The sequence below is a fragment of the Corvus moneduloides genome, chromosome 10 (genome assembly GCF_009650955.1).
Source record: "Corvus moneduloides isolate bCorMon1 chromosome 10, bCorMon1.pri, whole genome shotgun sequence".
Taxonomy (NCBI): domain Eukaryota; kingdom Metazoa; phylum Chordata; class Aves; order Passeriformes; family Corvidae; genus Corvus; species Corvus moneduloides.
This window is the reverse complement of record NC_045485.1, coordinates 1-21,250: the sequence shown is the minus strand read 5'-3', so window position 1 is coordinate 21,250 and position 21,250 is coordinate 1. Positions and strand designations below refer to the sequence as shown.

At 57.4% G+C, this 21,250-nt stretch overlaps 1 protein-coding gene across 1 annotated transcript; it reads right to left on the bottom strand.

The window, feature by feature from the left end:
- Positions 1–13,741: 13,741 nt before the first annotated feature.
- On the bottom strand, positions 13,742–20,288 carry LOC116448620 (zinc finger protein with KRAB and SCAN domains 8-like; the record flags this gene model as incomplete). Its single annotated transcript, XM_032119275.1, is given in 7 exon segments — positions 13,742–14,323; positions 14,408–14,999; positions 15,184–15,241; positions 15,243–15,262; positions 19,034–19,130; positions 20,047–20,137; positions 20,210–20,288. Coding segments are annotated over 7 exon segments (1,184 nt in total), but the record flags the coding sequence as incomplete, so codon positions are not given.
- Positions 20,289–21,250: the final 962 nt, after the last annotated feature.

Sequence of the window (21,250 nt, the reverse complement as noted above, 5' to 3'; positions counted from 1 at the left end):
GGTGCTATTTCCTTCCCACACGCGTTCCCAGATTTTTGTCAAATTGCTGACTGAAGCTCCCCACGGAACTGGATTTTCTGCAGAGGTTGGTGTTGGCAAACAAGCTGTTACAGGGGTTACATTCTGCAATCTGCCAACATCTTGCACTGACTTTGAAAACCGCATTTCCCTTCCCAGAAGTCAGGAACATCGTTTCTATTATTATTATAGATACACAATTATTGATCATCTTCATCTAGATCCAATAAATAGTATCCCCTTAGAAAATCATATTCAATACCTAAAACAATAGGATTTATGTAAAACCCCAAACCCCACGGTGTCAGTCAGTCTTGTTTCTGCTGTGTTTAATGTGTGCTCGCTGGTTTTACCCGCATGTGATGAACCCCGAGTTTGATTCCTTCTACCTTGAGTGCAGGGTAGGTTACCAGGAGGACTTGAGATGGTCCCTTCCACTTTGGCTGCATTGTTCCAAAATTCCAGGTTCTGATGCACACCGCATCTCCTGGTTGGAAAGGATGTACAGGCGAGTCCAGCCCCAATGATCTGTTGAGAACCATGCACCTTTTAAGGCTTACAAGACTTAGTCCCAGTGCTATGAAATATTCATTTCAGCACAACTTCGGAGACTTCCCTTGTCTTGTTGGTGCCACATGGGAAAGCTTCTGGCCATCCAGAAAAAGGATCCACCAATGCCAAAATGTGCCAGTCCCCCTTCTGCCTGGGCACTTCTACAAAATCAATTTGCCAAAATCACCTGGTGATTCCCATTTAACGAGCCCTGGAGGCAGCCTTCTTCCTTCAAACCAATCCCATCTTTCTCAACAACTGATCTATTATTTTTTGCCATTTTTGTGCTTACTAGATGCCTTTGTAAACTGGCCACCAGATTCTCCATTTCCTCATGTGTTTGCTGATGTTTTAGTTCCGTTCTACATGAATTGTGGAGCTACAATTACCTGCCCACACGGGGTTACCAATCACCTGCTGGGATTTTCCGTAGCTGCTGCTGCTGCTGCTGGGGCTGACTGCCTGTCCTGATCACTGGAATCTGGTTGTTGTTGCAGAACATTCCAGTTTTTGCTAGGTATTAGTGCAAGGAGAGCTTTTGCAGCACCCTCTTGAGCTGTTTGGTCAGCCAATGGATTCCCTGGATTACCTGGGGAGTCTCCAAACCCATGGGCTTTACAAGGGCAGCAGGGCCACTTCTTTTGGCTTTGGCACACTCTGCAGTAGGTGACTGATTTCTTTTTGTACTCACTGGAGACCTCTGTGCCCTTTCCTTCCATGTGGCTCCCTGGGCGCGTATTATTCCAAACCCAGAGTTCAAATCAGTCCATATGGTCACCCTTTTTCCTTCAGGGATTTCTAGGCAAGGTCATTCATCTGCTTTTTGTGCTGCTGTGTTCAAAGCTAAAGCCTGGCCTTCTATGACCTGGCTCGAGGTTCCCACTGCACACCCAGCTGCCCGTTTCCCATCCGTACCACGCTGCTCCCACCAGGGTGCAGGGCCAGTGCTGGCTCCTGCATGGGATTGCTCTCGAGGTCCCAGAGTCTGCCAGAACACACTTGTTCCATGGATCCCAGGCAGTCATGGCGCAAAGACTGCAAGCCTTCTCTTAGAAGGGACTCGAACACTTCCCTGTTCCAACCTTGGGGACCTTGAACCAAACCCTGCAAAGCTTTTGCTGCACCTTACAGGCAGGTCAACAGTTTATACCAGGAAAGGGAAAGGAAAAGGAAAAGGAAAAGGAAAAGGAAAAGGAAAAGGAAAAGGAAAAGGGAAAGGGAATGGAAAAGGTGCCTTTATCTGACCAGGGCTCTTTCTCTGATTTCCTTTGGAGCAGGGATCAAAGGTTCTCCCCAGAATCCTTCAGTGCTGCCTGCAGGTGCTGCCATCCCTCAGATCTGTTGGAATTCCAGAGGATGAGGCCACGGGGTGTCCCAACGGTGCCTTGGTTCCATGGGCCCCGCAGTGTAACCATGGTGTCCTTGGTTCTGCAGTGTCACAATGGACCCTTCATTCCATGAGGCCCCCCAGTGTGGCAATGGTCCCTTGAGTCCAGGAGGCCCCACAAGGTCCCAATGGTCCCTTGGTTCCATGGCCCCGCACTCTCACAATGCTTTCCTTGGCTGCACAAGGTCCCAGAATGGCACAAGGGTCTCCTTGGTGCAGAGACCAGGGCAGAAGTGATCCACAAGGCCCCAGAGTGTCACAAGGATCTCTTTGGATCTGCAGTGTCAGAACTGACCCTGGGTTACACGAGATCCTCCTGTGTCCCAAGGGCTCATTGGTTCCACAGAGCCTGATTCTCTAACACTTCAAAGATGGTGTTGGACAGTTTCTATTTTCCCGCAGTTTGGTGATGAAAGGAGCATGCTGGGCAGAGCACGGAGATGCTGCTGCTGTCTGCTCAGGGGAAAGGCCCAACAAGGCTGAGGGGCTGGGAGGCTGCTGGAAGGGTCATGCCCTGTCGGGGTCTCCTCCCCCTGCCATGTAGCCCTGGGAGAGGGGCTCTGGGGGGGAGGCACAGGGTTTCCCTGCCCCTGGTCAGCCTCATTCCTGATTCATTGGTTTGTGTTTCCCTGTGTGGGCAAGGACCCTCGGGTCCCGTGACTGGGGGGGTTGCTCAGCAGAGCCCCGGCCATGCGGCTGGAGAAATAAACATCTCTGAAACATCTACCAAGAATCTGTCCATATATATTTCCTTTCCACAGGACTCCTGTTTCGATATATGCGTGTTACAGCAATCCCCATGGTAGCAAATGGTAGAGAATGCGGGCAGGACACCGATCCCTAAGGACAGAAAATTCGTGAGTAAAAACCACCCTAGATCTCTCTCTTCTCATCTTGGTTTGGATGTTCTCTCTGGACTATGGAAGAATCATGGGAAATGGGGCTCTCTGAGCCACAGAAAAAAATGTATCTAAGAAGTAAAAGGAATCCTTGAACAACAAAACAAAAAAGTATGGGAACCGGGAGATCTAGAACATTTTTTTAACTGGCTTTTCAAAAGGTTCTCCTATATTTCTCGAGACTTACTTTTTGATATTGAACCTCCTGGAACTTGTCATGGGTGTTTTTGGGATGAGATCTGGGATAAGGCAAGGGATCAAACAGAACATGGACTAGCGATAGAAGCTCTCCGTGCATCCCTTGTAATCGGTGAAGCTCTTGAGGAGCATTTATATGGTCCCATTACCCCTAAAGCAGAAGATCATACTTATCCTGTGGCCGAGACCGCGCGGCCGCCATCCCAGGGGCGCGTGACTGCAGCCGTGCCGGCGGAGGTGCCTGTGCTGGATGCACCCGGCCCCCTCAGGAGCGCGTGCCTTATCGCGGACCCCATCCCTGTCTCGGGGTCCCCGGCCACGCGGCCACGAGTGAGGGAGCGATGCCACAGGCGCCACGGGTGCCATGGGCCACGAGCAGCCAGGAACGGGGCATCGGCGTGGCAGGCCGCTCTGAGCAGCTGGCTCGGACAGCCCTGCGGAGGGAGAAGCGGCGGTTTCCACAGCGACACGAGAAGCCACGCAGCGCAGCGCCGAGCCGAAACAGGGCGGCACTCAAAGCAGCGTGGAGTTTGCAGAGCGGAACCACTCACAGGGCACAGAGCCAGTGGCGATGGCAACGCGGGGCCCCGCAGAGCCCAGACACGCACCGGAGCAGCGCCGCTCAGAGGTGCGGAGCCACCTCAACGCGGGGGCCCGGCCGAGACGTCGGAGTCGGCGAGGCGGCGGCCACGTGGGACCGGCAGCCACAACAAACACACAAGCACGTGATAGGAGAAGTTATAGCAACGAAAATCACAGGAACTGTAAAATGGTACAATGTAAAAAACAACTATGGATTTATAACACGAGATGATACAGGGGAAGATTTATTCATCCATAGAACTGCCATTAAAAGGAATAACCCTAAAAATTACCTGCAAAGTGTAGGAGATGGGGAAGTTGTACAGTTTGATATAGTGCAAGGAAAGAAGGGTTTAAAAGCAGCAAATGTTACTGGGCCTGGGGGTATTCCCGTCAAAGGCAGCCGTTATGCACAAAATTATAAACAATATCCATCCCAGCAACTTCCCTGCCCACAGCCTACCTTCCCCTTTTATCCTATACCCAATATGAACCCCTTCCTAAGTTTACCCTATCCCCAGTTTATTCCTAATCCATTTTTCACCCCATGGCTTCCCTATACAATTCCATTTCCCTACAATTCCTCTCTGATGCCGAGGGGGAGATGAAAAGGGGGAGGGAAGAAATTAAACCCTCTCCTGCCTCAGTTTCCCCACAAAGCATGCCCGGAGAGTTCTGTCTCCCTTCTGTCAGCCCTAAGATGTTCCACAGAATCTCTTTGGACATTTAAGGACTCAGGAGGGTGGCTTGTTTTGTCTTGAAACTGTTCTTGTTATGTTTATCCAGTTGTTTTCATTCTCCTTTCATTAAAATAAAACGAGTGAGTAACGGTTTGGATAAAATATTTAAAGGACTTGGATTTTCCCTGACTGATGGTTGGCCTCACTTTTGCAAGGTCTAATTGGGATCACAGCAGTACTTGTGCTTATGACACTTGCTTTGAGCTGTGTAAAGAACACGGTTGTGAAAGCAGCTGAGGAACTCATGGGATGTGAGTAAAGGAGCAGAGTGAGGCTTCCGAAGGCTTGAAGGGAAGAAAAGCCTCCCAACCCTCCAAGAGGGGGAAATTTGCCAGATGAAAAACCGTTTGCACCTGGTGGGTTCATACAATGCTTCTTCTCCAAAAGCCACTGGCCATGGAACCGCACAAGGCTGATTCTGTAGGCAGCAACCAGCCCAGGTGTGCCAACTTTCACCAGTTCACCGGGCAGTCAGGGCTGGCTTTGGGGTCAGCAACCACCAGGGACCCCCAAAGAGACCCCCAGGGCAGAAGAAGGGATGTGCAAAGGGGTGGGGGAAATCTGCAATGATTTTGGGGCAATGATGATCATGTGTGTGTTACTTGTGGGACAATCTGGGAATGTGTCTGTGAAACACAGTCTGCAAACAGGAACATTCCTGAACTCGGCACACACGACTTTGGGAGGGGCTCTCCCGTCGTGCATCGGGCCCAATAAAGAATGCTGCTGCTTCGTGCTGCGCTGGTGCTGAGGAGGTTTTGTTGTACTGAAGTTTTGGAAACACCTCTGTTCCTGTGTCACAGACCCACAGAGCAGCTGTGATGTCAGGAAGGGGCTGTGTGACATCACAGAGTGGGCTGTGACATCACAGAGTGGGTTGTGACATCACAGGGTGGCTGTATGACATCATAGAGTCAGCTGTGACATCATGGAGCACCTCTGTGACATCAAAGAGTGGTGCTGTGACATCACAGCTTGGGCTCTGAAATCACAAGGCAGATGTCAGATATCATCTAGCAGACTATGACATCACAGAGCAATTCTGACATCATAGAGGAGGCTGTGACATCACAGAGCAATTGTGACATCACAGGGTGGCTGTATGACATCATAGAGTCAGCTGTGACATCATGGAACAGCTCTGCGACATCACAGAGAGGACTGTGACATCACAGTTTTGTGGTGTGACATCATAGAGTGGCTATGACATCACAGGGTGGCTATGTGACATCACAGAGTGAGCTGTGACATTGCAGATATGGCTGTGATATCACAGGGCAGAGGTCTGACATCATAGAGCAGACTATGACATCACAGAATGGGTTGTGACATCCCAGGGTGGCTGTGTGACATCCCAGGGGGTTGGATGCCATGGCAACCCTCAGCAGTTCCAGTTCCCTTGGAAACCCCCCCAGGACCCATTGCTGCAGTCAGGCTCCGTGGCCACTTGCCCGCAGAGCTGTGGCTGCCCTCGGCTGCCATGGCAGCCCTCAGGACAGAGCGGTGCCGGGGCTGGTGCCAGCTACAATTGCAGTGACACTCGCTGATGCCCTCAGGTGCCACGGCAGCGGCCACAGGGACCCGTTCCTCACTTTGGTGCCACGGACACCAACGCTTGGCCCCGCTGCCATGGGCATTGGCACGCTCACCTGCACTCAGGGCCCGTGGCCGGGCACTGCTGCCATGGACACGGGCACGGAGCCCTGGGCCACAGGCGGCTGCCGTGGCCACCAGCCCAAGGTCCCGTGGCCAGGGCCGGGGCCATGGAAAGGAACCCGTGGAGCCGTGCTGATGGTGGGTGGCCATGGGGTGCTGCTGTGGGCTGGGCCAGAGGGAATTTCCTTGCCAGCCCTTTCTCTGGGGCTGTGTTTGGCTCTGTGCTGAGCACAGCGTTGCTCACACTGAGATGGTTTTGTTCTTGCTGAGCTTGCACAGAGCCAAGGCCTTTCCTGCCCCTCGTCCGGCCACGCTGGCGAGGGGCTGGGGGTGCGGGGGAGCTTGGCAGGGGTCACAGCCAGGACAGCGGACCCCAACTGACCCCAGGCATATCCCAGACCACAGGACATCATGGCCAGTGTATAAAGTGGGGGGAACAAGGAGGAAGGGGGGACATTTGGAGGGAAGGTTTTTGTCTTCCCAGGTAACACTCAGGCAGGATGGGGCCCTGTTTTGCTGGTGGGCAGGGTCAGCACCAAACACACAGACACCAACTGAAGGGGTTGTGCAATTTATAGAATGCAAATCTGCAAAGAAGTCACAAAAGCATAAGCTCAGCAAAGCACATAATCATTAGCAAAGAATCACAGCAGGAGCAGCTCATGCAAGTGCCCCCAATCATCCCTGTCAAAGATTGCCTGCAGTGATTAACCAAGATCCAGCCCCAGTTCCCCTCAGACTTTACCATCACCCAGAGCCACCCATCAGCTGGGGGAAGCTGTCCCAGCCAAGGACTGGAGAGCCACTCGCGGACACTGGGAATTCCTGCAGCTGCCTCCAGCCACAGCTGAGGCTCCAACCCCGCTGGGAGAGGGCCCAGCTTTGACAGTGCTGGAGGAACAAACTGACAGCACTTCCAGTGCGGGAACATCTGCTTTCATCCTCCTCTTGGCTTCCTCCTAAGCCTGGCCAGGGCTCAAGGAGGAGCCAAGGCAGCTGACTTTGACCATACAGCCCCAAACAAGGCCAGATGTGGGATTTCATGGCCTTGTCCCAGCCGCCCGCAGTGCCCAGGCCGTGCTGGCCGTGCTCAGAGCTGGGCCCAAAGCTGCCCAGCATTGCTGCCTTTGGGAGCAGAGCAGCAGGGCAGGACATGTGCCCAGCCTGCAGCCAGCCATGGCACAGCCACCTCCTCAGCAGCTGCCCAGAGCCCAAAAGCAGCTTGGCAGCCACTGCAGAATTCCCTGCAGCCGCCCCAGCAAAGGGGGAACCTTTGGTGCCCGGCCAGGCCGTGCCATGCCCAGCTCTGGCAGCATCCCCCTGCCTCTGGACTCACCTGCACACTGGCCGTGGAGCGTGTCTTTGGAGAAGGTGCCACAATCAAAGGCCATCATCTTCAGCTGCCGCTGGCCAGCTCCAGGAAGAGGTTGTCGGCCTTGAGCTCGGCCTTGGTGGCTCCAGCAGCAGCAGCCCCACCTGCTACAGCTTCTCCAGGGGCTCCTTCTCCTTCCCTGGGGCCACACCAGGCTCTCAGCGTTCTGCCCAGGGCCCCAGCCATCAATGAACCAGACAAGCAAAACCAGGGGGGATGGTGGCCACCAGGGCTTGCCAGAGCAGGCCTCCAGCTCAGCTGCAGCCCAAGAGCTGCGTGTTCCCTTCTGATGCTCCCTGCTCACAGCTACAGGCAGGACAAAAGAGTCTGCTTTGCTTTGCCACTGATTGCCAAGAGATGGGTGGGGCTGTTCCCTGCCAGGCCCCTGGATCACACTGTGCCCGTGGCTCTCTGCCATCCTCTAGGGCACATGAACACCCTGCAGCCAAGGCTCACGGAAGAGCTCTTCCAAGGACGGCCTGGCCAAGGGCTGCATGGACAAGCACCTCTTCAGAACATCCTGGCACTCTGGGCACAGAAAGCAGAAACCACCAGGCAGCTGCAGAAGGATCCCGCCCACTTTGCCCCCCGTTCCCGTGCCCAGGCCATGCTGGCTGTGCCCAGAGCTGTGCCTAAACTTGCCCATGCATTCTGTGCTTTGGAGGGCAGCAGGAGAGCAGGACATGTGCCACCTGCTCAGAGCTGCCAGAGCGGGATGCTCCTGAGCCCGCTGCTGCCTCCCAGCACTGCTATTCCCCCCGTGCCGCAGAGATGAGGGATCCACACAAAAGGAACCAGACCAGGAGCCCACACTTTCATTGCCTGCCAGAAATGGGTCTCATTTTGCTCTGCATTCCTTTCCTAGCAGGTGTCATCTATTAAAAACAAGAGAAAAAAGAAAAGAACCAGAAGAAGTATGAGAGATAAAAACAAAACCCAAATGTGGAGTGAAAAGTCTTCTGCAACTTTGGATTCAGAGGGAATTGATATTTTTTAAAGAGAACTCAGTTATTTACCTTTGTTTTTGTTTCATTCAGTACTTACATTGTTTTCACTCCTTCCTTCCTTCCTTCCTTCCTTGCTTCCTTCCTTCCTTCCTTCCTTCCTTCCTTCCGAATTCCTTCCTTCCGAATTCCTTCCGAATTCCTTCCTTCCTTCCGAATTCCTTCCTTCCGAATTCCTTCCTTCCTTCCTTCCTTCCTTCCTTCATTCCTTCCTTCCTTCCTTCCTTCCTTCCTTCCTTCCTTCCTTCCTTCCTTCCTTCCTTCCGAATTCCTTCCGAATTCCTTCCTTCCTTCCGAATTCCTTCCTGAATTCCTTCCTTCCTTCCTTCCTTCCTTCCTTCCTTCCAAATTCCTTCCTTCCTTCCTTCCTTCCTTTTTTCCTTCCTTCCGAATTCCTTCCTTCCTTCCTCCCTCCCTTCCTCCCTTCCTCCCTTCCTCCCTTCCTCCCGAATTCCTTCCTTCCGAATTCCTTCCTTCCGAATTCCTTCCTTCCGAATTCCTTCCTTCCTTCCTTCTGAATTCCTTCCGAATTCCTTCCTTCCGAATTCCTTCTTTCCTTCCTTCCTTCCTTCCTTCCTTCCTTCCTTCCTTCCTTCCTTCCTTCCGAATTCCTTCCGAATTCCTTCCTTCCTTCTGAATTCCTTCCTTCTGAATTCCTTCCTTCCGAATTCCTTCCTTCCTTCCTTCCTTCCTTCCGAATTCCTTCCGAATTCCTTCCTTCTGAATTCCTTCCTTCCGAATTCCTTCCTTCCTTCCTTCCGAATTCCTTCCGAATTCCTTCCTTCCGAATTCCTTCCTTCCGAATTCCTTCCTTCCTTCCGAATTCCTTCCGAATTCCTTCCGAATTCCTTCCGAATTCCTTCCTTCCGAATTCCTTCCTTCCTTCCGAATTCCTTCCTTCCTTCCTTCCTTCCGAATTCCTTCCTTCCTTCCTTCCTTCCTTTCTTCCTTCCTTCCTTCCTTCCTTCCTTCCGAATTCCTTCCTTCCGAATTCCTTCCGAATTCCTTCCGAATTCCTTCCTTCCTTCCTTCCGAATTCCTTCCTTCCGAATTCCTTCCTTCCGAATTCCTTCCGAATTCCTTCCGAATTCCTTCCTTCCGAATTCCTTCCGAATTCCTTCCTTCCGAATTCCTTCATCCTTCCTGAATTCCTTCCTTCCTTCCTTCCTTCCGAATTCCTTCCTTCCTTCCTTCCTTCCTTCCTTCCTTCATTCCTTCCTTCCGAATTCCTTCCTTCCTTCCTTCCTTCCTTCCTTCCTTCCTTCCTTCCTTCCTTCCTTCCTTCCTTCCTTCCTTCCTTCCTTCCTTCCTTCCTTCCTTCCTTCCTTCCTTCCTTCCTTCCTTCCTTCCTTCCTTCCTTCCTTCCTTCCTTCCTTCCTTCCTTCCTTCCTTCCTTCCTTCCTTCCTTCCTTCCTTCCTTCCTTCCTTCCTTCCTTCCTTCCTTCCTTCCTTCCTTCCTTCCTTCCTTCCTTCCTTCCTTCCTTCCTTCCTTCCTTCCTTCCTTCCTTCCTTCCTTCCTTCCTTCCTTCCTTCCTTCCTTCCTTCCTTCCTTCCTTCTTTCCTTCCTTCCTTCCTTTCTTCCTTCCTTCCTTCCTTCTTTCCTTCCGAATTCCTTCCGAATTCCTTCCGAATTCCTTCCTTCCGAATTCCTTCCGAATTCCTTCCTTCCTTCCTTCCTTCCTTCCTTCCTTCCTTCCTTCCTTCCTTCCTTCCTTCCTTCCTTCCTTCCTTCCGAATTCCTTCCTTCCGAATTCCTTCCTTCCTTGCTCACTTCTCACCCCATTGAAGGGGTGCAAAGCAGCAGGATACCCTCCCATTTGGGGTCCCCTCACCCTCCCAAAATGTGTGGACATCACCTCAGCACCCCAAATGGCAGGGGGTTTACAGCACCTTCCCCAAATTCACTATAACCTCCCAGAAGCCACTTAGAGGCCCCAAAATTGTCAAAAAGTAGCAGGAGCCTCCCCAAAAGCGGCTCCTGCTTTCCCTCCATGGAGTGCCCCAGTCCAAGTGCCCAAACCACCCCATCCCTCCCAAACTTCATTCAACCCCCATGACGCCAGCCCCATCCCATCCCATCCCATCCCATCCCATCCCATCCCATCCCATCCCATCCCATCCCACCCCTCCTGGACACCAACTCCCCTTCTGTGCTTCCTGACTCCCCACAGCCAGGCCTTGGGGCTGATGGATCGAGCCATTTGGGGCTGCCATCGACACATTGGGGCTGGAATTGGAATTGAGTTTATTGGAGGCACCCGCTCAATCCCTCCATCCCAAATGGGAGCTTGGAACCTCTCCTGAGCCCTTGCTGTGCCCATGGGCTCACCTCAAGTCCCAGAATGAGAGCCAGGGCCCCACAGCCCATTCAGAACCTCTCAACGTTGCCAGAAACAGCAGCATCCTTCCCAAAATGGGCTCCCCACATCCCCGACAATAGGTCCCCCTTCCAAGTACCAGAGCCCCCCTCTCAGAACCCCTCCTTAAGAACTGGGGGGACCCCAAAACTGCCTCAGGAACAGGACATACCCTGACATCCCTTCAGGAATGTGGGATACCCCAGAACCCACTGAGGAACGGGGTCCCCCCGGCCTCATCATGCCCAGCCTTCAGCTGTCTCAGGCAGAGCCCATCCCGCCCTCAGCAGCCCCAGCCCAGCCCAGCCCAGCCCTCCTGGGCAGGAAGCCCCAATGGCTGAGCCGGCCTGGGACACTTGCAGGGATGCGGGGGCAGCCGCAGCTTCTGGGGCCAGCCTGTGCCAGGCCCTGAGCGCCCTGCCAGGGAACCATTGCTGCCCCACATCCCATCTCAGCCTGCCCTCGGGCAGCGGGAAGCCGTTCCCTGGGGCCCGGCCCCGCAGGCCCTTGGCAAGAGTCTCTCTCAGCCAGCAATTGCTGCTCCTCCCTGCTGCGGGGCCCAAGCTGCAAGTTGATTTTCTGCCGCTGGCCCCGGCCCAGCCCTGAGCCAGGGCCAGGCCCTTGCCCTGGAGCTCTGCGGGCGCTGCGTTTGTGCGGCCGCAGCGCAGCGGCCGCAGCTCGGAGCTGCCCTTTGTGTCCCCGCCGGCAGCTGGCAGAGCTGGCGGGGCCGGGCCAGGCCCGGGCCAGCCCCGGCCTTCCCGGCTCTGGGACACAGCGGCGGCAGCCCCAGCCTTCCATCCCTGCACACGCTCCCACACAAGCCTCCAGAGCCGCGGCCACGCAACGCAACTGACCGGCCGCTGACCCCCCAGCCTGCCCTGATGGCCATTCCTCTGCCCACACCTCGGCCAAGCTCCCCTTGGCCACCTCCTGAGCCACAGTGCCACAGACAAGTGGCACATACAGGTACAGAGCTCTGCCCAGAGCTGGCAGGGAACATTCATTCAACAGAAAAACCACCAAGAAAAAGAGAACTGCCCCCAGCAGAGCTGTTCCCTCCTGCAGTAGTGACACCTGCACACCCACAGCGCCTGAGACTGCAAGCAATGAGCATTCCCTGGGCACATGTGCAGCCCAAGCAGCTCAAGGACAGCCTTGCAGCAGGACTGCTCTCAGCTGAGCCAAAAAGGCCCCTCTGGCAGCTGCAGGGCCATTGCAAAGGGCAAGGGCCAGAGCCTGAGCCTACGGCGGAGCAAAGGGCTCTGAATTCCCCTGCCCTGGCACCTCAACCCTGTTCCCAGGCTGCTTCCCACACAGGATTCCTCTGGAGGACTGCGGAATGCTGAGAGGCAGCTCTGGCTTCTCTACTTTTCATGTGCTAAAGCTGCCTGGCAGAAGAAATGGAGGGACAGCTCTGCTGGCACAATCCCTCCCGGCCCAGGGCACAGCGCTGGGAAGGTCTTTCCGTGCCGAGGCTTTGCTGTGGCCAAGGAAAGCTCCTGGCTCAGGGTCACCTTTCCTGCTGGGCCAGACCCCCCGAGTGGCCCAGCAGCAGCAGAGAATTCCAGCACAGCCCCGGCACGGGCAGGGCGGCCCTGGGCGGGCTGCGGGAGCCGGCAGCGCCTGAGCTCAGAGCAGCTGAGCCCGGGGGCTCTTGGCCAAGGCCGAGGCCCAGCGAGCATTTCTCAGGTCGCAGGGCGGCCTGGAAAGGTGCTGGGGGGGATAATTCACCCCCCAGGGCGGTCCCAGTGGCTCCCAGGATTTCCATGTCCGTGCTCCCAGCGCTGCTCCCAGCCCTGATCCGTGGCGATGGGAATGTCCCGCTCCCTTCCCGGGACAGGCTCACACCTGAGCCAGGTGCGCAGGGCAGGACCTTGCCCTGAGCCCAAGCCCTGTCCCCCCTGCAGGATCTGCTTCTCATCGGCCTCTTCCTCCTGCGGCCCCAAGCCCAGCTCGGTGCTGAACGAAGGGCGCTGGGCCGGGGTCATCCCCCGGCGGGGGCTGCGCACCCCCTCTGCCCCCTCCCCAAATTCCCTCCCGGGGCAGCAGGGGCTGGGGCAGGAGCCCTTTGGGGAGGAAAAAGGGGGTGACACCGGGATGGGGGAGGTCACACACGCTCTGGAGGGATACACACGGCCCCTGGGGACCCCCCCTCACCTTCTCCTGCAGTGCCAGGAGGATGAACCCCAACATGGAGCCCCTGACCACCAGCAGCATCTTGGAGTGTGGGGTCTGGTGGCAGCTTTGGGGATCTGGGGGGGAGGTCACAACTGCCCTAAAAGCCCCTCCCAGCCCCACAGCCACCCCCAGACCCCTCAAACCACCCCACAGCTCCCAGCCAGGACTCCTCCAACCACTCCCTGCAATATAAACGGCCACAAGAGCCACAAAATCCCCTTTCCATCTCCCCCAACACCCACCCAAATTCTCTCCAAGCCACACAGCCCTGCCAGCACCCCAGAACTCCCTCACAGACTGCCCCAAAAGCCCCGCAAACCCCGTCCCAGCACCGTAAGTGGCTCCAAGGGCCACAAAAGCCCCTCCCAGTCCCCCAAGGAGCACCCAGACCCCCTCCCACCCCCCATGGCACCGACCAGGACAGGCTGGGGGACAGGAACATCCACAGCCCAGAGCAGCTCAGGCACTTCAGCAGCGATATGGGCACTTTGGAGGTCACACCCCAAAGGGGGAGACCCAGGCCAGGGACTGGGACAGACACCCGGAATTCCTGGAGAACAGACGGGCTCAGGTGGACACGTTCTGCCAGCACAACTGTGAGATTGTGGCCCCAATCTGCCTTGCTTCACAGCCCCGTAACACTCAGATCCTCCCAAATATTCCCCTGAACCCCAAATCCACCCCCAAATTGCAGGAAAATGGTGCAGCTTTAGATCTCTTTCTTTCTCTGATTTATTTTTACCCCAATTTTTGCTGTTTCAATGGGATTAACACAGAAATTATATAGGCTGCAAAAGACCTCCAAGATGACATAGGGTGGCTTGATGCCACCAGAGGAAACATTTGGAGAGAGTAGATGAAATTTTTTAGGGTGTAAAAGTAAAAAATCAGCTCCTCCCAATCAATTTCCAATGTTGATCTGAGTCCTGATGGATGTTCCTGCCCCTGCATTCACCCAGGTGCCTACAGGGATCCAGGAGAACATGGAGAGCACCAGCCAGGGGTCTTCCCAACCTGGATCACAGGGAATGTGGGTCACCAGGGCTCTGCCAAATTTGGGTCCTCTGATGGGGGATGGAGTTGGAGCAGAGGACAAAGCTCTTGCCACAGTCGGGGCACTCGCAGGGCTTCCCTTAGCGGTGCCTCCGTTGGTGTCTGGTCAAGTTGGAGCTGTCTGAGAAGCTCTTCCCACACTGGGGACACTCGTAGGGCCTCTCCCCAGTGTGGATGCGCCGGTGGGTGACGAGGTCAGAGTTGTACCTAAAGCCCTTCCTGCAGTCGGGGCAGCGGAAGGGCCTCTCATCCGTGTGAATCTGCTGGTGCCGGAGGAGATTGGAGCTGGTCTGAAACCTCTTCCCACACTCGGAACACTCGTAGGGCCTCTTCCCGGTGTGGATCATCTGGTGGGTGACGAGGTGGGAGTTGTACCTGAAGCCCTTCCTGCAGTTGGGGCAGCGGAAGGGCCTCTCCTCTGTGTGAATCCGCTGGTGCACGAGGAGATGGGAGCTGGTCTGAAACCTCTTCCCACACTTGGAACACTCATAGGGCCTCTCCCCAGTGTGGATGTGCTGGTGGCGGATCAGGTGGGAGCTGCGGTTGAAGCTCTTCCCACATGCCCCACACTCCCAGGGCCTCTCCCTGGTGTGGATCATCTGGTGGCAGATCAGGTGGGAGCTCTGGCTGAAGCTCTTCCCACATTCCCCACACTCGTAGGGCCTCTCCCCAGTGTGGATCATCTGGTGGTCGATCAGGCGGCATCTCCACCTGAAGCTCTTCCCACATTCCCCACACATGTGGGGCTTCTCCCCATTGTGAAGCTGCTCATGAACCACCAGCTCTGAACTCTGGCTGCATCTCCGGCCGCCTTCCTGGCACAGGGTGGGTCTTTCCTCCTCAGAGCATCCTGGGCTGTGTTTGCAGCCCCTCCTCCTGCGGGATCTCCGGGGCTTTTCCTCCCCGTTGGATTCCTGTGCCGTGGAGCCGCTCAAAACGGCCTCTCCCACCAGGTTCTTCCGCGGGGATTTGTCCTCCCTGGGCTCCGTCCTCAGCTCCTTGTCTGGGGAGGAAGGACAAGGAGAGGATGGGATTTGCCTCCGTGCCACAGGGAAGGGGAAGGAGATCCCCCCAGTCCGTCCCCGGCAGGACGGCGTCGGCAGCGGGGTTGTCCTGCAGCCGGGGGCGATGCTGGGCTGGGAGATGGAGCAGGAGAGAGGGGAAAGGGCCACTGACTTCCTCCTCACCTGCCTGGGGTTCCCAGGGCATCTTCCTCTTCCTCGCAGCCTCCTCCTCCATCTGGCCAAGGGTTGGGAATGGGAAATCCTGGTTTGGGGAGAAACAAGGTGTGAGCACATTGAGTTTGAAGGTCCCTCTGCCAAGTCCATCTCTAGAAGTCACTGGGCACTGTGTGTCCATAAAAATCTGCTCTGAAAAAGCCTCTCAGGAGTTCCCTGTCTCTGGTCTCTCCCCTTTGGTGTTTGGGGGTTCCCCCCTGTTCCCAGCTGCTGGGGGCTCCTCTTTCATTGGGGTCCCCCTCTCTACTTGGTCTCCACCCTCCCCAGGCTGCTGGGAGTCCAGGAATCCAAAAGCTCCCCCCTTTGGTCTCCCCACTTAGGGATGCTGGGGGTTATGGCATCCCCAGGTCCCTTCTCCCCTTATTCTCTGCTTCGGGGTGCAGGGGGTCCAAGGAGTCCCCCCTCTCCCTCTCCAGGCTGTTGAGGGTCCCGCGAATGGCGGCGCTCCCCCCTCTCTGGGCTCCCCACTTTGGGGTCCTGGGGGTCACAGGGGTTCGCTCCTCCAGACTGCCGGGGCTCCCCTGCTCCTGGTACTGACCCTCTCTGCTCGTCCCACTCTGGGGCTCCCGAGGTTCCCCCTCCGGCTCTCCCAAGGGGTCCCGCAGCCCCCTGGCTCCGGGCTGGAGGTGGCCGTGCCTGACCCGGGCAGACCCAACCCCCACCACGGGGCGGACCCCACATCCCCCTCCCCGCTGCCAGGGCTCTGCTGGCACCGCCACCGGGACCCCCAGAAACACCTCCTGGGGACCCCCAATGTCCTCACAAGGGGCATTTTCTGCTCAGCTTTGGAGTTCTTCATTCTCCAAACATCCCCCCAAAAAACCCAACCCAGGGAACCCCCCCGGGATATCTGGGCCGAGCTCCCCCTCCCCGGGCACCTGCGGGATGGGGGGCGATGATCCCACGGGTGGGGGGCTGTGAATTCAGGGAGCGCTCGACCTCATGTGGGGAGTGACTGGGTCTGAACTGGGGGCAACTGGGTTCAACTGGAACCACGCTGGAAGATAATGGGAGCAGCTGTGCCCATGCTGGGGTCATACTGGGATTCTACTGGAACTGACTGGGATGATACTGGGAGTATCTGAGAGGGACTGTGATCATACTGGAATCAGACTGGGAGGGACTGGAAAGGTGCTGGACATGACTGGAACCATACTGGAGGTGACTGGGAGCAACAGAGACCATGCTGGGAGCAAATGGGATCGTATTTGGAGGAACTTAGAGTGACTGGATTCATACTGGGAGCAACTGGGATCGTATTTGGAGGAACTTGGAGTGACTGGATTCATACTGGGAGCAACTGGGCCCACACTGGGAGTGACAGGGAGGCACTCTGGGCATGACTGGAATAATACTGGGAGTACCTGGGAGTGACTGGGGTCATAGAGTGGGTGACTGTAACCATGCTGGGGGTGATTGGGTATAGCTGGGATCATACTGGGAGTGACTGGAAGGAACTAGGATCATACTGGCATTGATAGGGGCAACTGGGACCATACTGGAAGTGACTGGACCATACTGGAAGTGACTACAGGTCCTACTGGGAGCCACTGGGATTACAGCAGGTGTGAATGGAACCTGACTGGGGGTTACTGGGAGCTGCTGGGCCCATGCTGGGAGGAAAATGTGGACACAATAGGAGCAACTGGGATCAACTGGAAGGTACTGGAACCACACTGAGGGGACTGAGACCACAACTGGGATCATACTGGGAGCAACTGGGACCACACTTTGGGAAACTGACAGAAACTGGGATCATGCTGGAAGACCCTCGAAGTAATTGGGAAAGACTGGGATCATTCTGCAGTAACTGGAACCTTACTGGGGCAACTGGGAGTGCCTGGGAATGACTACAAGCATGCTGAGGGCAACTGGGATATACTGGGAGTATCTGTAACCATACTGGGGGTGACTGGAACCACACTGGGAACAGCTGGGTTCATGCTGGGGGGAAATGGGACCATGCTGGGGGCACCTGGGAGCAACTGGATCTATGCTGGGGGCAACTGGGTGTGACTGGGACTATTCTAGGGGCAACTGGGACCATACTGGGAGGAACTGGGAACAATTGGAACTATGCTGGGGGCAACTGGGATCATACCGGAATCACGGTGGGTCCATACTGGGTGAGACTGGGATCATACTGAGGGTGACTGGAATCATACTGGGATTGACTGGGAGTGGCTGTGAGCAACTGGAATCGTGCTGAAAGCAGCTGGGAAGAAGTGGGAGTGACTGGGAGCATGCTGGGGGTGACTGGGATATACTGGGAGAGACAGGGAGTCATGGGGATCATACTGGAGGCTACTGGACTCATGCTGGCATTGACAGGGAGCAACTGGGAACACCCTGGCGGCCACTGGCATCATACTGGGAGTGACTGGGGCCTTGCTGGGATTATCGTGGGTGTCAGTGGGGGTTACTGGGAGCTACCAGGCCCATGCTGAGAGCCTACTGGGGATGCACTGGGAGGAACTGGGAATGATAGGATGCATGCTGGTGACAACTGGGATGTACTGGCAGTGACTGGGATAAATCTGGGGGCAACTGATCCATGCTGAGGTAACTGGGAGTGCCTGCGAATGACCACGAGAATGGTCAGGGCAACTGGGATATACTGGGAGTGTCTGAGCCCATGCAGGTGTTGACTGAGACCACATTGGGCGTGACTGGGAATGTGCTGGGGAGAACTGGGACCACACTGGGGGCAACTGGGAACAAGTGTGAGTGACTGGGGCCGTGCTGGGAGAGACTGGCATCATACTGGGAGTGACTGGGACTATGCTGGGGCAACTGGGAGAACTGGGAACACACTGGACAAAAGTGGGAGGAACTGGGAGCAACTGAGACTGTGCTGGGGGCAAATTGCATCCTAATGGGGAGTGACTGGGAGTGACTGGGTTCATACTGGGAGTAACAGGGATTCTGCAGGGAGTGAGGGGAAGTGACCAGGATCATACTGGGATCATACTGGGCTCATACTGGGACTGATGAGGAAACTGGAACCACTCGGGGAGGGAACTGGGCTCATACTGGGAGCAGCCCATTCCCAGCCCTGGGACCCCCGAGCCCCTTTCCCGGCCCCGGGACCCCCGAGCCCCTTTCCCGGCCGTGCCGCCCCTGCAGCCCCCAGACCCCCCCGCCGGGGTCCCGCCAATCCCAGGGGTCCCCCCTCTCGGGCTCCCCGCTTTGGGCTCCTGGGGCTGTCCTCTCTCCGGGGTCCCGCTTAGGGAAGCCGCGGCTCTCCCGGGGCTCCCCAAAACCGGTGTCCCCCCGCCCCCGCCGGACCCGCGCCGTCCCCACGGGGCCCCGGCAGAGCTCGGAGGGCCCGGCCCGGGAAGCCCAACCCCCACCGCAGGGGGACCCGCATCCCCCCGCCCCCGCCGGGGCTCTGCCGCCACCGCCACCGGGACCTCCAAAAACACCTCCCGGGACCCCCCGATATCCGCCCCAGGGGCATCTGCGGCTCGCCTTTGGAGTCCCGCAAGCTCCAAACATCGCGCCGCCCGCCCCGACAGACAGCATCAAACAGCGAGCCCCAAATCGATTCCCTGCGAGCTCCAAATATCCCTCCCCCCTCCAAAAACACCGCCCGGCATGTTTGGGCCGAGCTCCCCCTCCCCGGGCACCTGCGGGATGCGGGGCGGGCGATGCTCCCGGCCCGAGCGGCTGCGGATCCAGAGAGCGCTGCCCGCACGTGGAGCCTCCTCCGCCTGCTCCGGCTCCTCCTTCTTCCCCCCATGCCTCCTCTTCCTCCTCCTCTGTCCCGCCTCCTCCTCCTCCTGCCCTTCCTCCGTGCCTGCGGCCGCGGCCCGGGAGCTCTCGGGGCAGCGGGGCCGGGCCGGGCCACGATGGGAAAGGGCTGGGTCACTCCAGAGCGAGCTGGGGCAGCGGAGCTTTGGGGCAACAACGGCAAAGGGGTGCGAGAGGGGGGATCCGGGCAGGTGGGACAGCGGGAAAGGGCTTCCAGTGGGGTCCCCCAGTTAAGCCCAGCACCCCCAAACCCCGTCCCAGCCCTCCCCGTTCCCTCCCCAGCCCTGGCTGAGTGCGGGGCTCAGCGCAGGACCCGTCGCCGTTCGGGGCTCCCCCGAGTGCAGCAAACGGGAGAGTGCCCCCCGGGTGAATTTTTGGGGTTCGCTCTACCATCGGCGCTTTAAGATGCCCCGGTAAAGTCGGTGCCCACTGTAACTCCCGTTAAAAGGGCAACACCACTCCCGTTGATTCCGGCAGCGGAGCCCCGGGGGGGGGGGGGGGGGGGGGGGGGTTTGGGGGTCCCGGCAGGGTTTGGGGCTCCTGGGAGGGTTTGTGGGTCCCAGGAGGGTTTGGGGGTCCCGGCAGGGTTTGTGGGTCCCGGGAGGGTTTGGGGGTACCTGGGTGATGCCGATGATGGCGATGGGGACCCCGTGCTGGGTGTGAACATTCGCGAGGGGCTCCTGCAGTGTTTTGTAGATCCCGGGGGTTTTGGGGGTCACGGGGGTTTTGGGGGGTTCCCGAGGGGGGTTTTCAGTGGTCCCAAAGTGGGGGTTTGGGTGATCCCGGGGGGAAGATTTGGAGGTCCCAAGGCTGTTTTGGGGTCCCTGCTGGTGATGGAGATGGGGATCCCGTGCCAGGTATAAACCTTCTCAAGGGTGTGAGGGGGGTGTTGGGAGGTCCCGTGGGAATTTTGGTGTCCTGAGAGGGTTTTGGGGGGTCTGTATGGGGCTTTGCGGTCCTGGGGAGTTTTTGGAGGGTCCCGGGCATATTTTCGGGGTCCCAGGAGAGGTTAGGGTTCCCCGGGGAGGTGTTGGGGATTCCCAGGAGGTTTTGGGGTACCTGGGCGATGCCGGTGACAGAGCTGGGGACCCCGTGCCGGGTATGAACCTTCTTGCTGCGCACGGGCAGCGTCAGCGTGTTCAGGGAGATCCTGGGGGTCCGGGGGGTTCACCCCAAATCCCGGGGGACCCCAAATGCTGAGGAACCCCTGAACTCCCCTCACCGCTGGATCTGCTGCAGGCAGGGGGGTACCAGCACTCGGCCCCCACCCCCCACTCTCACAGAGGGGCTGCAGAAGAAATCTGGGAGGCACAGACGGGTGAATGGGAACACCTGGGACCATGGTGGGATCATAGTGGGATCATACTGGTAGTGACTGGGATCATACTGAGTGTAACTGAAAGTGACTGGGATCATACTGGAGGTGACTGGGAGCCCCAGAGCCCATGCTGGGAGTGACCTGGGCCCCACCCCAGGTGGAACTGGGGGAACCGGCCCAGCCGGGGCTCAGGGTTGTTCTCCCCCAGGGCTGCTGCCACCCCTGGCCCCAGAGAGCCGAGGGACAGGGGACAGCCGAGGGACAGGGGACAGCCAGGGAACACGGCCTGGCCCAGGGACACTGTGCTCCAGCACTCTGGGCTGTTGTGCCCGGGGCGTTGCCCTTGGGCTCCCAGGACAGGCAGAGGGGGCAGAATCCCCTCCAGGAGCTGTTGTTGGCTCGAAGCTTTGGTGTTGGACATTCCCGCGGAGCGTCCCTGCCCTGCGCCTCTGTCCCTGCAGGCTGTCCTCATCCCCCCGGCTGCCCCACCTGGCTGGCCCCTTCCTTTGCTGGCAGCTCTGTGTCCTGCCTGCCTCTGCCTGGGCACACAAAGCCTTGGGCTGCTCCAGACTCCTTCTGGGGGACGTGTTGCACCCCAGCCCTGCCTGGGAGGGAAATTCCTTTCTCCTGGTGTCCACTCTGGGCCTCCCCAGCAGCCCTGTCACAAAGGCCCCTTGGTTCTTTGGGGCCAACAATGCCACAGCGGCCCCTTGGTTCCATGGAACGCCACAGGGTCACAATGGTGCCCTTGGTGCCACCAGCCCTGCAGGGTCACAACGGCCCCTGGGTTCCACGAGGCCACGCAGGGTCACAGTGGTCTCCAGAGGAAGGGCAGCACCGAGCCCCAGGTTTCAGGGGCAGATGAGACACAGCCACCAGAGGCCAAGGCCAGCCACATCTGTCTGTCCTGCAAGGTTTGTCTGGGAGCAGCCCTTGGGTATTGGG